General features: G+C 41.6%; 2 protein-coding genes across 2 annotated transcripts; one reads left to right on the forward strand and one right to left on the reverse strand.

Annotated features, from left to right (window-relative positions):
- Positions 1-235: 235 nt before the first annotated feature.
- Positions 236-2,813, forward strand: LOC128492198 (histone H2A.V). Its single transcript, XM_053464668.1, has 5 exons — positions 236-394; positions 1,623-1,700; positions 1,787-1,900; positions 2,006-2,135; positions 2,445-2,813. The coding sequence occupies exons 1-5, from the start codon at positions 392-394 to the stop codon at positions 2,504-2,506; spliced, it is 387 nt and encodes a 128-aa protein (XP_053320643.1). The 5' UTR covers positions 236-391; the 3' UTR covers positions 2,507-2,813.
- Positions 2,814-4,509: 1,696 nt separating this feature from the next.
- On the reverse strand, positions 4,510-11,055 carry POLM (DNA polymerase mu). The gene is made up of 12 exons (XM_053464651.1): positions 10,838-11,055; positions 9,845-10,037; positions 9,341-9,533; positions 9,134-9,238; positions 8,803-8,973; positions 8,046-8,117; positions 7,509-7,629; positions 7,300-7,432; positions 6,922-7,024; positions 6,186-6,470; positions 5,692-5,775; positions 4,510-4,712 (listed from the first exon to the last, which is right to left on the reverse strand). Exons 2-12 carry the CDS (start codon positions 10,027-10,029, stop codon positions 4,626-4,628), a joined length of 1,539 nt encoding a protein of 512 aa, XP_053320626.1. The 5' UTR covers positions 10,030-10,037; positions 10,838-11,055; the 3' UTR covers positions 4,510-4,625.
- Between the last annotated feature and the right edge of the window lie 4,528 nt (positions 11,056-15,583).

Below are 15,583 nucleotides of genomic sequence, written 5' to 3' on the forward strand. Positions count from 1 at the left end.
GGGGAACGAAGGTGTCAATCACAAGCCCATCTACCATCTGGTTGGACCTGTTTCTCCCGCTGACGTCCCAAAACTACACCCACCATAATGAGTGCCGTGTGCAAAAGAAAGCTATGAGGCCTTGGGAGGGAAACGGCCGTTAAGTGATGTGGGCGGGGCAAACTCAGGCACCTCATGAAGAAGAAGGCGCTTCATTGGCTACACCGCAGTTTCAAACCAGGAAGGCATTCAATGATTGGCTGTAGCATGTCCTCTCGCTCGGGCCTGACGGGCAGGGGGGGGTTATTGTGTGTGTGAGGCTTGCAGTGCGCGGTACCGGCGACAGAGCAGAGCGTAGATACCGGGCAACTTCTTACGGATTTTCCCACGGCGACGCTCGGACCCCCAGAACATGGTAAATACCTCAGACCGCCGCAGTGTTTACATTTAAACATTCCCCAATCCGTTCACAGCGGCAGATACCCCCGATATATCCCCGGCGTAGAAAAAAAAAAGGCGGGAAACGTGATAACAACCGACATCCTGTTTATCGAATGACTGACTCTACCGGGTTAATACACTAGACCGGAGTTATAAAGCCAGTATCACTCGGGAGCAGGATATCCAGGGGTAAAGCTGTTGATACCGCAACTGCCCCATGAACCGAGAAAACTGGAAGTAGATAGGTAGAGGCAAATATCACTGTATTCCATGGTCTACGGACTGGCACCGAAATGCCTCTGTGCTTAAAAGCACTTTCTGGAGCCTGTTGTAGGGGGTATTCGCCTCAAGTCCTGCCAGGGAAGGCGCGACGTGTGTTCTCAGCGGGCACCTCAATGCAGGTGCAGCTAACAGCACAGGTGGATATAGGAAATGTAGGGGACCGTATAGGAGGTGTGCATCCCGCGGCCAGCATGTTTTGCTCCGCTGTGTTTACTAACACTGCACTGACACACAGAACAGGGCCACTGACGGGGGGGTGGCTTTATTCCCTCAGTGACACAGGGGTGGCTTGGGGAAGGTTGCTATGCGTCAGTCTGTATTTATTGAACCCAAATAAATAAGACTTAAAGGCTGCAGTCGCTTTCGCGCAGAATTTTAACCGGCCTCACTCGTTTTCACACAGTGAAAGTCTCAGTCTTACGGATGCTTAACTATGACTGATCACCCTCAAAACACTGACTAGAAAAACACTATAACATTGACTATACAGACACAACTCATACACTGGTGTGTATATCTATATAGATATAGAGTTTGGTATTTACTGCTATGTGAAGTTTGAGACACTATCAGTTCATCTATATTGGCAGTGTGACAGCAGAGTGTAGTGTGTGTGTGTGTGTGTGTGTGCGTAGAACTCGGCCAATCTCAGGGACATATTGGGGTGTGTGCGTGTTTTTGAATGGATGCCAGCAGTAAGAACATGAGTACATTTTAATAAAAAGTCTGTACCAACACATCATGCAGAATGCAATTGCGGTATTGTGTACATTTCGGGGAAAAAAATAAATTACTGACATATTGCATGAATCTTAACACAGTCGTGAATTCTATGAAAGTTTGGTGTTTTTAAAATACAGATGGTACTTACTGTTGCCTAATTTAATTTGCTTTGGTGAAATATTGTATTCCATTTATAGGCTGGTGGTAAGGCTGGCAAAGATAGCGGGAAGGCCAAGGCCAAAGCAGTATCTCGCTCTCAAAGAGCAGGCCTGCAGGTAAATATACCCTTATTTAAAAAAATAAATAATTAAAAGCAAAAATACACTTAAAGATTCATCTCGTGTGTACCTTTAATATTCAGTTTCCCGTGGGTCGTATCCATAGACATTTGAAGACCCGTACTACAAGTCACGGACGGGTCGGTGCTACAGCAGCAGTGTACAGCGCTGCCATCCTGGAATATCTTACTGCTGAGGTATGTAATTCCCACACGACTTGCCTGCTTGTTGTAAAGAAAAACATTGTGCTTTTTTTTGCAAATATGCACAAAAAGGCTAAGGGGACCATTTTTCCCCCCAAGGTATTGGAGTTGGCAGGAAACGCCTCTAAGGATCTGAAGGTGAAGCGTATCACTCCTCGCCACTTGCAGTTAGCCATCCGTGGGGACGAGGAGTTGGACTCCCTCATCAAGGCCACCATTGCAGGCGGAGGTATGCTGCTCTATCATAACAAGGCTTTACATCTCTTGTTGATTTACTTAGTTATTGTCTAATATTTCATCAGAGCCTCAGGTTAGAATTAGGTGCTTCATAGTTTTACATTCTGGCCACTAGGATAGCTGAATACAATCAGCAACAAAGTAAGAGGACTAGAGTCAAACCCCTTGAATATATGTATTGAAAGAAGCGCTGTATAAATTGTTGGCTCTACATAAATAAAAGATAATACTAAAAGCTTATAGAAGAGGTTTTTCTAACAGTAGCTCCAGCAAGACCCAACTTTTTCTTTGTGTTTTATAGGAGTCATTCCCCACATCCACAAGTCTCTGATTGGAAAGAAGGGACAACAGAAAACTGCATAAGGAAACAGTATCCTGCTGCCCTCTACTCTTGTACTGTAACTGGGACAGAAGATAAAACAATGGGGATATGTGGAATTTGTTTTTGTTTATTTTCATTTAATTTTTTTTTTTTTTTAAAAGAGAACTAGTTAAATGGAAGAGCATAGACACCAGAGTGTAGAGTTAAGAAAACATTTGTATGTTCTTTAGGTTCAAAGTTTAAAGAAAACAATTCATTGAGTCCTGTGACTGAAATCTGTGTGTTGATTGGCTAGGTTTCCTGTGTGTTTTATACAAAAATGGAACAGATAAACCATTTTTTACATAATTTGGAATCTGTGTGATAATTATGCTCCTAGCTCAGCAACACATTCTTGAAATGGAACTGTCATTTTCCAGAGCCCAACAGCGTCACAATATAAACTTGTGTTTGAAAATAAGCAATAAATATGTATTCGAATATATGTATAAACTCAAGGAGCCTAAATAGTGCACATTCATGAAATCTCTGGCAGTCTTTGAAAAAGAGTAGGGTGAGAAGAATATTCTAATATGCTGGCATTAAGATGACCCCCCCCCAACATAACATAGCCCCGTGTTCAAACACTTAATACATTGCTATATGCTTAAATTGTGCAGGGTAGTCCCCCTTCCACCATCCATACAAAAAAACCAGTTATATTTAGCAGTCTGATTTACTGGAGCAATACGCATACTTTTAAAAGGGCCACTTCTGCAGTTTTATCACGGTATGAATGTTCCAATGAAACACACGCATTAAGACAGTTACCAGGTAACTGCACACACTTCCCAATGTTTGTTACAAGAAAGGAAAAGAAAAAAAAAAAAAAGAAAGGTACATGACACTTCCTGTAACAGATTTCCCCTACAACTAACCTTGTGCCATCTAGAGCTTGCCCCAGATCGCCCTCTTCTGCTCACAGTTCAGAGACAGTATTGTCCCAGTCTGCCAGCAGGATATGACGCCTGGTTTGGCCACAAGTTTACATGAAAATGCTCTCTATGATCCTGGCTGGCAGGGTTCAGTGAATGAAAACACGACCTGTACCAGTTTTCCACTTTCATACCCAGGATGGTCAAACCAGGCCACAGTTTAATCTCAGATGCAGCTTTTTGCTGTTAGAACTAGTCAACACTAATAAATCCCTCCTCCGCCCAACAGAAACCAAGATAAAACACACAATTGTAGCAAAGTTGTACAGGCGCTGCAGTGCGTTTCAGAATATCCCCGATAGCCAGCTTTTGTTAGTGATTTTACTCTTTAACTAAAAACAACCCAATTTGTCTACAGCCACGCTAAATAGCACAGCGCCTCTCCAGCAAATGAAAACATAAATTGCATTTTATCAAATTATTTTTACTCTCCCATAAAAAAGGTCTGACATTCGTGCAGCCTAAGCCTAGTAACACCAAGCCAGCAAACACCTTGAAAGATTTACTAGAGGCTAACAACAATATAATAATCAATGGCAATCAATGCTATAACATCAATGACAAGCATGTTGCTTACAAATTAAACAATTCTATCAGATAGATTTGTGTATCTTTATGTAGCTCCCTATTATCGCATACTGAACACATCACTATCCTCATTGCCAGAAACAGTGCTGGGGTGATGACCCTGTTGCTGACAAGCATCAGAATGGGCAGCTGGTCCCTCTCATAACAGCTACACGGTACCCAAGATCTTTGCCTCCTGCACAGGCATCTACATTTTTCTCTACTACTTCTGCACTGAGCCGAGCGGGGTTGAAACGCGGTACTGTAAGGCACAGCCACTAGAGGGAGCAAGTCAGGGACCTTTCCTGGAGGAATAATTCAAGTTGCCATAAGTAGGGTCACATAACCATTCAAGACCTCTTTGGACCACTGCTCAAGTGTCTCTAGACAAGGGTAAGCAAACTCATCCCTCATTTGAACTAATAAAAATGCATTCCAATAACTTAAAACGTAAACAAAAACTACCCCTGCCCCTGTGTTGTAATCAGCACAACTAAACATGTTTACATGCAAACATTTCTGCAGTTACCTGATTTTTTTACCCGATTAATAGTCTCAGTCTGTGCGGCAGGAGCGTATGAAAAGCACGCCGCCTTTGAGAGTTCTTGCACTCTTCCAGTTAGGCATTTCTGTCTGATGGAGGTACATACTGCAGACCCAGATGTGAAAAGATTTCCTCTTCAGACCCAGCAGGCAGAGAGCACATCTAAAGAAATAAAAATGAATAATTACTTTGGTGCACAGAATGGCTTTTGAGTTAATCTAGTTTATTTCATCATTATAAGAGTGATACAAGTAACACTACCTGGCTTGAGCTTCCCTGCTACACAGCTAAGCACACGATGAAGGCTGTAACAGGAGCATTCACAAGGTACTTGTTTCTATAATGATGTTAAATGTACTTTCTAATCCTCCTATTCTTACAGCAATGAAAAAATGATATTGTATGTACTAACGGATGTATTGGATACATATAGTACAGTTATAAATTGCGTGGTCTAGCACGTTGAGCAAATAACATTGCTCAGGAGAGTCTTTCCACTTAAGTTTATCACAAAAAAAAAACACTGAAGTTTCTTCCAGTTGCTATGGCAACATTAGAATATGTTCCTGGCCAGTTTTATAGATAAGACGTTTTACATAATTAAACAATTATTTATCTGAAGGATTTTGGCATTCAACAGTGTTAAGAATTATGTTTCTGTGCTGAATTAAGTTACAAAAGGTGTTTCATTCAGCAATGTAGGTGGACCACCTGTCACACAGCTGTAATTATGCTACATACGTCGTGTTTACATAGGTGCAATTTGATCTGCTATATTGATGCTATGGTCTTCTTACTCTGCACAATATGAATATGGAACTGTGTGCATAACCTGTGAAGATCCCCATCCTGACTGCAATGGCGTTATAAACACCAACATTAGGTCATAAGAGTAAACAGTATAAAGAGCTCCAAGTCATTTACCAGAATTAAGCAAATTCTACATCATTCTGCAGAATCCGTCGGAAAAGAGTACCTCAAAAGTAGAACCAAAATGCATGGACTGGCTGAGGGTCATGGGAACTTAGTAGAGGTGAGCAGGTAAGTTAAATGCTCTGAAGAAATACTTTAAAATAGACACAGAAAATACACAAACCCATACAAGATGGTTTCAAAATAGAAATCATTTGATTGATCTCACCTTTACGGTGTCATAAAGCCTGTGGCTGTTCAGGGACATCTTTCTCTCCTGTAGAGAGAAGCGTCTCAGCTCTCTTTCAAAGTGCTGCAGCGGGGGAAGAAGGGTCATTATCATTACGGCCTCGTACGTCATACAGCAATATCTACCCTCTATACATTCTAGTGAATGTAATGACGGCAGGTCTATCAAAGCAAATTAGATACATATTGTAATAACAGAAGTATAGATCTATCTTAAGGTCACCCATCTCATTCATGGACCGCTGATCTATTTTTGTAAATATACATATTAACAACATGAAGTGCATTTACATATCAAGTACCACTTAGACTATTGTTATTAAACAGAAGCTAAGGAGATAAACCCCCCCCCAAAAAAAAAAACCCCACACACAAAAACAGCAAGTTAATTCAGAATACCAGGCCAGACGACTACCCTAAAATATTGCATTTGGGTGATTCTGTAAACGGAGCTAGATACTCCCCTCTACAGACCTTTGATCCGGTCCATCCCAGAAGGGCGTAGAAATATTCCGAGTGTGGTGCGACCACCAGATCCACCCGGACAGCTTTCCAGTCTTTAGTTGTTGGTAGCTCAGAACAGGAGCCCATAATATCCACATCCGCCCTCTCGCATGGTTTTAATGTAAGATCCGTACTTCGTGGGTCACTGTTTGGAAGAGCCCATATGGTATAACATGTTTCATGGCCATCCATGGTACTGGACACAGAGTGTTTCACAGGACTCCTCTTTTTCAAGTGGTGGTACAAGAGCAAACCCTGAAATGAGATACACTCTAATGTAACAATAGAGAATCTGCTGGTGCTGCATAAATAAAAATCTAAAGAATGTCATAACACATTTATCGTATATCAAGCTGCCAGCAGTGACTCGCATAAAAGGTAATAAAAGTAACCTATTATACGGGTTATTACCTTTCCATCACACACAGATACACTTTATCATGCGCACATAACATACTTAATTCTGCCATCTGCAGTAGAAACAGGCAGGGGAGGAATGAATAGAGACGTATATGGAATTGGCGTTACACGTTTACCCTGGGAGCATCCTTCTCACCTCCCTCTTCTGGGACTTGCAAGTTAAGTTAAAATTGATTGTCAAAAGCCACATTCTGAAACTCTTAAAAACAGGGAAGGCGACAACTCCATTTTAGATTTTATTCCTTACTAAATCAGTGTTGGCAACAGCAATACTTCCGTTCCTCACCTTGCGCTCAAGCCAATTAACAGCTTTATTCAGAACTCCATCTAGAGCATCTTCATCAGGATGTGTAATAAGGAAGTCCACATCGTGTCCCTGCTGTTTCCCCCTATAAAAACCAAGCCACATGATAATATACACACCAGCGTGGGCACAAAACAAAAGACAATTCCATAAGTACAGAAAAACACCCCATTTACAGATTACACAGCATACAGGGATGTAATGCAGGCCCATGCAGCCCACAAAGTCTTGCTGCACAGCATTATACTATGATATAAAGTATATAACCAAGTTACTGATAACGCTCAGAGGCATTTTATTTTGAGACACTTTTAGATTAAAAGCATACTTTCATTAAACCATATAGCCACACTTCTTTACCTGCGAAATCCACCCGTCATTGTGACCTGGACGCCGGGTTTGAATCTCTCGAAAACATCTCTTACCAGACGCTCGACGTGTTCTGCTTCCTCACGTGTCACAGGCGTCTGTAAATCAGTGAAATTCAGCAGCCCTAGAAGAGAACCCATAAAGTAATTTAACTGCTACCAACAGGGTTATCCAACTATTAGATCATCCTCAAGTCTCACCTACTTTCTGCTCCTTCGTAAGTTTCCTTTCAATGCTTTTTAAGTCACTTAGGTTTCGCACACCCTCTTTGTACCATCGCTCTGCAGTGGTTACCCCAACACCAAAAATACCTGTTAACAGCTGACGGGAGAGGACAAAAAAAGATATTAAATGAGAAGCAAAAAGCTTAGACACTCAGAGATGAAATATCTTTATAGAAGACTACAGATGGCCGTGCTATTAGAAATTAGAAACGGAGTTCTCCTTTACCACGTTGGCACTGAATAGAAACAATGCCAATACCAAGACAGGTGAAATATTTAAAAATCCGATACACATTTCAGATATAGATAAAGTGTTTGGAGTGTTATATATGTATATCCTAAAACGCTTCCCTAATTGTGTCCATTGTAATAAGTTTGACAACGCCAGCATTTCTCCAATTGCCCATATATTGCACGATGAATGATCTGCTATCCAAATCTCACAGCATATGCATACTGTACTGAAGCATGTGTATGTCCTGTATGTAGATTAACTCTCCTTGTATCACATACCTCCATAACCTGGTACCGCTCACTGCTCTTCACCATCTCCACTTCCCTGCACACTCCGTCTTCCAGGATTTCCTGCAATGAGGGGATAGACATGAATGAGGCAATTGGTTAATCACATTACACAATACATGGACTTTTAAGAAGCTGTTTACATGTAACATGATTATGAAGCATTCATGCTTTTTTATTACATGCTTAAAGAAAGATTCCTGGGGAAAGTATGTACTTGACAGTACATGATGTGATGCTTAATTTTAAATGTTAAATTCAGCAGATGAGGTGGGACAGCGTCTTTAATTGATCCATCATTTATACTATCTTTAGCTTTAACATTACTCATGTTTTTTCAAAGTAATAAATTGAAATAGAAAAACAGCTTTTAGCTCAGGGACAGCAAATAGACCCATCTATACTCTACAGGATATAAACCATTACAGCAATTCACTAAAACCTCCAACTATGGGATTAATCAAGCAGTAAAGGAAATTATGCATATAGCTTCTGTGATATTAACATAACCTATAGGCTAAGGTAAGATTTGCAGAATAGATGTTTAACATCTGTCAAACTATATGGGCCAGTATCCACCTAATCTATCAGTTTGCCTTAGTCTGTCAATTCTCGACTTGTCATACCCCCTGAATATATGTATTGTATTAAGCGCTGCGTAAATTGTTGGCTACATAAATAAAAGATAATAATAATCCAAATTACAGACGATGACACCTTGTGGTCATATGTGGTAATGCCCAGGTACCTGAATGACCATGTTGCAGTGACCTCCACACCAGGGCAAACCTTTGCTATCATCTACAGACCGAAGCTTGAAAGGCAGCGATTTTAGCGTTGATGCAGCCCTTGTGAAGGCTAAATAGCGAACCTCCGAGCTCTGGAAGGATGCTGCCCGTGCAAGGATTTCAAGAGCCTCCTGCGATGGATAAAACGTCTAGAGCTGTAACACATGGCACACTGGATTGTTATTGAACACACAAAAAAACAAAACAGAAGGACGCAGAATAGATCCTTAGACCCACAGAGATTAAAGGGAAAGAAAAACTTGATAGCATATTATGACATGATTATGGTACCGTGATCTCCTTGTTATGGTGAACTATGGGTGTCTTGCACTGACAGGCATATTGTGGTATTGGTGATGGCAAAGCCTTATCAGCTGAACCCAAAGATTGACCAACCTGAGAAAAATACATGTAGGCAACAAAATATCAGGCTACTATCTACATTCACTGCCCAAACGTAACAGGCTAACAAAAATAACCATGGAACTACTTGCTTACCCCTAAAGAGTGTCTGGGCTCCACAGTAACAGGTCTGCCGCAGCTCATACTCTCTGTGAACCAGCTGATGTCTAGAATATGGAGTCCGGGCCTGGTATCCCCAGATGCCACAGGATGGGACGCGTGTTTCTGAATCCATTCCAGTACCTCGGAGTACGAGTTTCCCTCGGACACCACATGTGTCACAGCATCACTGCAAAGGGAACAGACACAGAATGGCCAGATGAATAGATGGATAGAGCAGCAGCTCTATTGGCTGAATAAAAGGTATCGCGTTCAAGTAAAGACTATTTGCGCTTTGGCAAGTGACACAGAGAAAGATGTAAAGTTATATACACTTTCAGGACCTCAGACATGGAATGAGGGATTGTGTAAGCAGCTTCATGTGACAAAAAGCCGATACGGCCAACACATCAATGTTATATGATGAGTTTACGAGCAGTAAGAGCACAGCAAAAAGCTTTATACATCAGACAAACCAGCTCAGGGCTACCCGCGTAATACCTGTACTCCGGCATAACACAGAACCCTTTCCTCTGTGCCAGCGACGTCAGAAATCGCCTCCGTGAGGACCCCATCTTACGCTCCACGAAGAACACGCGGACCTCCGGAAACAGGCAGTCAGAGGAAGGTGGATCATCGGGGGCAGCTGCCCCTCTCTTCTTCTTTTTTAAAGGAATGGGGGACATCTGAGTACCTAATATAATAATACAAAGGGAAAGTTTTTGCCAAGTTATGCATGAGAGCAGTTATGACAGAGGACAGTTTTTGGCGCACTACCTGTAACGAGTAAAAGTCTAGCATGTGCCAAACCAGTAATCCAGTATGTGTTCATACCGAGGAACCAATATCCCACAAGCAACAACCCCTTCCAAACACTTATTCTCTGAATACAGAATTACAAAGAAATCGGTCTACGTGGACCATTAATATAACCAACCTACGGACACTTATCTATACGGCTGGTCATAGATATATTATTATAACAATATCCCTCCAATCTATAGTACGAATACAAAACGTAATAGTTATTCAGGGACGACTTCCTCTACGAAGCATCATGTACTTCCCATAACATTGTGCATTCTAAACACAATGCCCAAGACCACAAACCAATATACTTTATATGCTTCCCTAATCCAACCCTCCTCGTCCACACATTCATTCACTCTAAACCCTGTTAGCATGAGTGCCGTGTGTGAATTAGTATATACTTCCTCCTAACGTATGAACGGTTCCTTTCATACATGACACATGCTTGTTATGTGCAATTGTGCAGCACCACAGAATATGACAGTGCTATATAAATGAATAATTATATGCTCTATTACACAATGCTCCCCTTCATTGGTTGTACAATTATGCGAGGACTGATAACTCTAGGCCCCAATGCCCTTACAGACTGTATAAATCCACCCTGGCGATACCCCCTTAGTACATATAGCTGTAAAAGTCTGTCACTATGTTGTTTACCCTTCATTGGAAATGGTTCTGTACCTTTAACGTATACTTCACCATATATCCGCACTCAAGCACCCAGCGCGCTCTCACTTCCTCCTCGCCAGAACCTTCACCCCACACAACGTCAGGAGACTACACATAGTAGAGGAGTATAACTCCTATCACCCTCAGACACCTGGAGATTCTAAAATCAGAATGTAACATGATGTAACGTACCTGCTATGGGCTTTAAGAAAGAAGCCTTTGCTCTAGAGCCCAAAAGGCATTTAACCATTTACTGTATATACAGCTAGCACTATGTACACCCCCCCTAACCAAAACCCCTTCCTTCCTCTCTATACCACCCCCTACCTCCCGTCCTCATACTGTTACCCCTCTCTATAAATCTGTTCACTCCTCCTCTTTTCATTTCTCACCCACACATTTTATAATTTCCCCCCATCGTCCATACTTCTCCCTCTTACTTCCCAGCACCCACTTGTGCAGCACAGCAAGTGAAAGAACTTCCGGTTCCAGACCACGCCCCTTATGCAAATACAGGTGATTCCTGACACAGCACTGGTATGCAAACACCTGTGTGAAGAGCCCTTTAGTGTAAACGCGCCACATGACACCATTAACCCTTCATTTTCCATATAATAATCCTGTAGAAGATATTGCTGCCTTTTTTGTGTTTGTGATGTTTAGAGGAGTAATTGTAGACATATGCTTTGGAACTCTTCTTTGTAATAAAAGTGTACAAATGTTCTGATAAAGGTGTTTCCAGGATACTTGATTATACATTTACATTGTATGCACTGATACTGAATATTATTAAGTAGAAAAAAATGGCATACCTGCCAACTGTCTAGTGATAGCATACCTAACAGGCTGCGCTAGCCTCGGGATGACCGGCACTTTAAGGCCAGAGGCTTCCCAATTACATATGACACTGTCTGAAAACGCACAGCCCCGCTGTAACAGGACATGGAATATGTCATCATTTTAGTTATATCCATGTGATTATATTTTTACTGTGTTGTTCGGGTTGTTGATATGTTTTATGTATAAGCTACTGTATATCTGCATAGTTGGTTATAGTTATGCCCCAGTAACTGTTCTCTTACTACCCTGAGCGCCTTGTAGCCTATGTGACCACCCACATCCCCCCCCCTTTGAGACAATAGCCTCTTTGCCAATTAGTCCACCGTGTCCCATCTGTCCAGGTTTGAATCCATTGGCCGCTTTGAAGAGACACTCTCTCGCCACCACTGACTATAGATAATGATGACAGAATTGATTCATGTTGTCTATTTACCCATGATTGCTTTGTCTTTTTTCTATAAAAAAACAGTGTTGTTCCTCAATAAACGTTAGTTTGTTTTGCATCTGATTCTGTGTCATTCTCTGGAGTTATATATTATTTTGGGGACCTGAGCTGCTGCCCATCTGTTTCAGAGCACAGGTTCCTGTCACACCCACGTTACATTTTTATACTCATGCAACATGTTTCCACGTGTATCCAGCCAGCAGATGCAGCCTGCAGGACCTGATCTCCACTGAAGCGCAGGTATCAGTAAGTATGCAGCACCATTGAGCATTTCCCCGCTGTGCCAGATGCCCAGTCCAGGCCTGCTTTCAAGTGTTACTCTCTAGGAGGGACACCTTTTGGGATCCAAATTCCCCTGTTGCTTCTTTTCTCCCCCAATATCTCTCCTTTTGTAGGAGCTCATAATATTTGCTGGTTGTCACCTACATGCTGGTCTGCTGCTGGGGTGGCCTCCTGCCGGGGCAGCAAGGTCCGCTCCTCTACCACTCTGTTGGGGTTGACCACCACTCTGTGTCCCACACCATCCGGTGGCTCTTCCTGCAGCAGCATCGTCCATTGTGCCCCACTCCTTTCCTGATCCGGCTCCCTCCAACTAGAGCAGCAGCCGCACCACATGGAACATGGCCGTGGTTGAAGGGCACAAACGGAGTGACGTCACTCCATTACAATTTTGGTGCCAAATACCAATTCTGTGTCTTTTTTTCCTCCTGTGCCCTATAAAAGCCTCAGAAAGTCACTGCTTCTTGCCCTCTGATGATCATGCCTGTGCTTGTTGTAGCGTATCCTTTACTAGCGTGTTCTATAGTACTGATCCTGTGTTTAACCTGACTATTCCTGGTGTCTGATCTTTAATACGACTACCCTGAACTCTGGCTACCTGATCACGGCTTTGATATCGAATACCCTGACAATGGCTTGTCTCGACTATCCTGCATGTGCACCCTTAGCATTTGTCCCCAGTCTCGGAGGATCATCAGAAAGTCCCACGGCTGCTCAAACCCAAAAGGCTCAACCCGAAAGGGGAACTGGTTGGAGGGCGATGAACTCTTCTGAGACCGAGAGGCTTTTCCCCAGCACCAGTGTCTCCTCTGATACACTGAGTATGAGTTTATCACAATGTTCTATAGCCCTAAAAGTCAGAATAATGTGGAAATTATCCGCTGGCGATGTGTTATAGATTACGTGGTAGAAATAAGTAAAATAGTTCTTTGAAATGAGCATGTCATACAAATAGCTATCAAAACCCAATAAAAAGTCTTTTTTTTTTTTCTTTCACCCTTGGAAATGTTGGGAGGTATGGAGATGGTATCTAGTTCTGCATCATTGTTGCATTTTATCTGGAATCTCCCCTACATGTCTGTTCTGGAAAAAAAAATGATTCTTCCTTTTTAATATGTTACGAATTTTGAGTTTGGTAAACATTTTTTAACCCATGAAGTCATGGAAATGACTCAAAGAAATGAACAAACAAATATTAACCAGAAACTGAAACCGCACCCTGGAATGTTTTTTTTTGGAGCTACAATACAGTCATTCATTAACTTCTCACATTCCAAAGAATTAATAGGAGATTATCCCTTCTCATTAGATGTGTGATAATTAGCAGGCGGTGACCTCGTTGCTGGGTCCGGTATGCCTAAAAAGTGGTCTCCAGGTCAATGACAGTTCTTATATATGATAAATATATATATAAACATTTATGAATGTGTGAATGTCAGCGCTTGTGGCTTTCCGCACAATTATTTAACAAAATGTACTATGTACGTGGTCAAATAACAGCTCAGGGAAAAAAACAAAACCCTAACAAACATGTTCACACATGTTTTTGAGCAACCTTACAAGCGAGGCTACATCTCTACTAAACATTAGCTGAGTGTTCTAGAATAATAAGCAGCACAAACATAGACGTGTGTTTTCTGCTGCTATGGTGTCAAAACATTTCCTCCACTCAATGCGCTTGTTTCATAGCACTACAGGCATTCCCTGAGAATGTTTGGAATGTAATGGAATTGATCCTCTTGTAATGTAAACAAAGAAAATAACGCATATATATATATATATATATATATACGCAAATGCCTCTTGCATCTACAAATACACTTTTAGGATAACCCGGTATGGAGGAGCATTAGAAGGACATCAATGTACTTTGTTATAACACACAGAGATTCACATGTGCTCTTCAACAAGTGCCAGATCGGAGTTAGAGACATCAATGCGCAAGCGATGGGCCAAAACTGGATGACTTATCTTTTGTTTAGGAAAATGTTATTTTATAGCACCCTTTATATGTAGGTCAATACCCATCTGGGAGGAACACTCATCGGGGGCTCATAAGCTATCATTGTATAACACAAGTCTAGTATTGCGGGAACACCATTTACAACAAAAATGTTACACAAGCGTTGGGGTTCATTGTGGGAGGGGGGACTGGCCGTGAACAAATGTCCTTTTCCCTAACCGCTGCTTCTGCTTTGTTCTAGAGGCACATGCAAATAAAACACAAATTAAATGAACAATACCCCCTTTATAGACACGTTAACAAAGAGCCTCAGGTACACATAGAGACTCAACAGCAATCTTGCAGAGACGCACTCAGATCCGTACTGCGGAACGACTCACAATATAATACGTTACTTACATGCAAGAATCCAGACATATCTACAAAAATACCAAGGGATAAATAGGAATAAACAGATCAATCAGCACTGATCCTAGCTCCCAACATCAAGGTGAGACAAATCATCTTCTTTTGCATTGTTTGTAGACACCGTCTATGTGTTTCCTTGTAATGAGATGTGTAGAGGAATCTACAAATACACCTGCGTCATGGTGCACAACAGCAATCTGTCATCGTTAATCCAGAACCTTTGTTTTCCAGAATATGTATGGAAGTGGAAAACCCATGTAAGTATCATTCAGAATTCTGCATATGTTTTTATATGCTGGTAGATCTCAGTGCTGGAAACTCATGATCTTTTTCTCCTTTAGGACCTACCGGACGACATTTCCTTCACACAAATATGGTAAAACTGAACTGTCATCAAAAAGCAATGTTGGTCAAGGACAGTAGCAGTCACTTGGATTTAATGGCTCACACCATAATGTGTCATAGAATCATAATGTTAATCGTTGAATAGTAGGGTCAAGAATTAGGTGATTGTTCCCATACACTGGAAGGTAATATTCCATACTCACCTACATTGGTCTTACATTGGAAAATCATGCGAATCCCACGCCTCACACTAGAAAGCATTATTGTGTATTTGAGGGCACTGCCATATATGTTTTGTAACCAGAATCCCAACTGTAGGTCCTTAAGATTGTATTTCTTATGATGGATCACAACCCTGACTATGTTTACTCTTGTTTATGGTCAAAAAAGACTCGCTTTGCTTGGTGTTGTGGACAATCAGACAGACCCACGGCCCATTACACAATGTACATGTAACTTTAATGTATTTGATAATTAC

Source organism: Spea bombifrons, chromosome 4 (genome assembly GCF_027358695.1).
Source record: "Spea bombifrons isolate aSpeBom1 chromosome 4, aSpeBom1.2.pri, whole genome shotgun sequence".
Classification (NCBI taxonomy): Eukaryota; Metazoa; Chordata; class Amphibia; order Anura; family Pelobatidae; genus Spea; species Spea bombifrons.

Bases quoted from the DNA above. Each gene is read 5' to 3' on its own strand.
- LOC128492198 (XM_053464668.1), top strand. The intron at 1,901-2,005 runs GTATGTAATTCC...TTTCCCCCCAAG, and splicing joins TGGAATATCTTACTGCTGAG to GTATTGGAGTTGGCAGGAAA. The intron at 2,136-2,444 runs GTATGCTGCTCT...TGTGTTTTATAG, and splicing joins GGCCACCATTGCAGGCGGAG to GAGTCATTCCCCACATCCAC.
- POLM (XM_053464651.1), bottom strand. From the start codon at position 10,029: ATGTCCCCCATTCCTTTAAAAAAGAAGAAGAGAGGGGCAGCTGCCCCC. The intron at 7,630-8,045 runs GTATGTGATACA...CTCTCCCGTCAG, and splicing joins AGCGGTACCAGGTTATGGAG to CTGTTAACAGGTATTTTTGG. The intron at 7,025-7,299 runs GTAAAGAAGTGT...TGGTTTTTATAG, and splicing joins ATGACGGGTGGATTTCGCAG to GGGGAAACAGCAGGGACACG.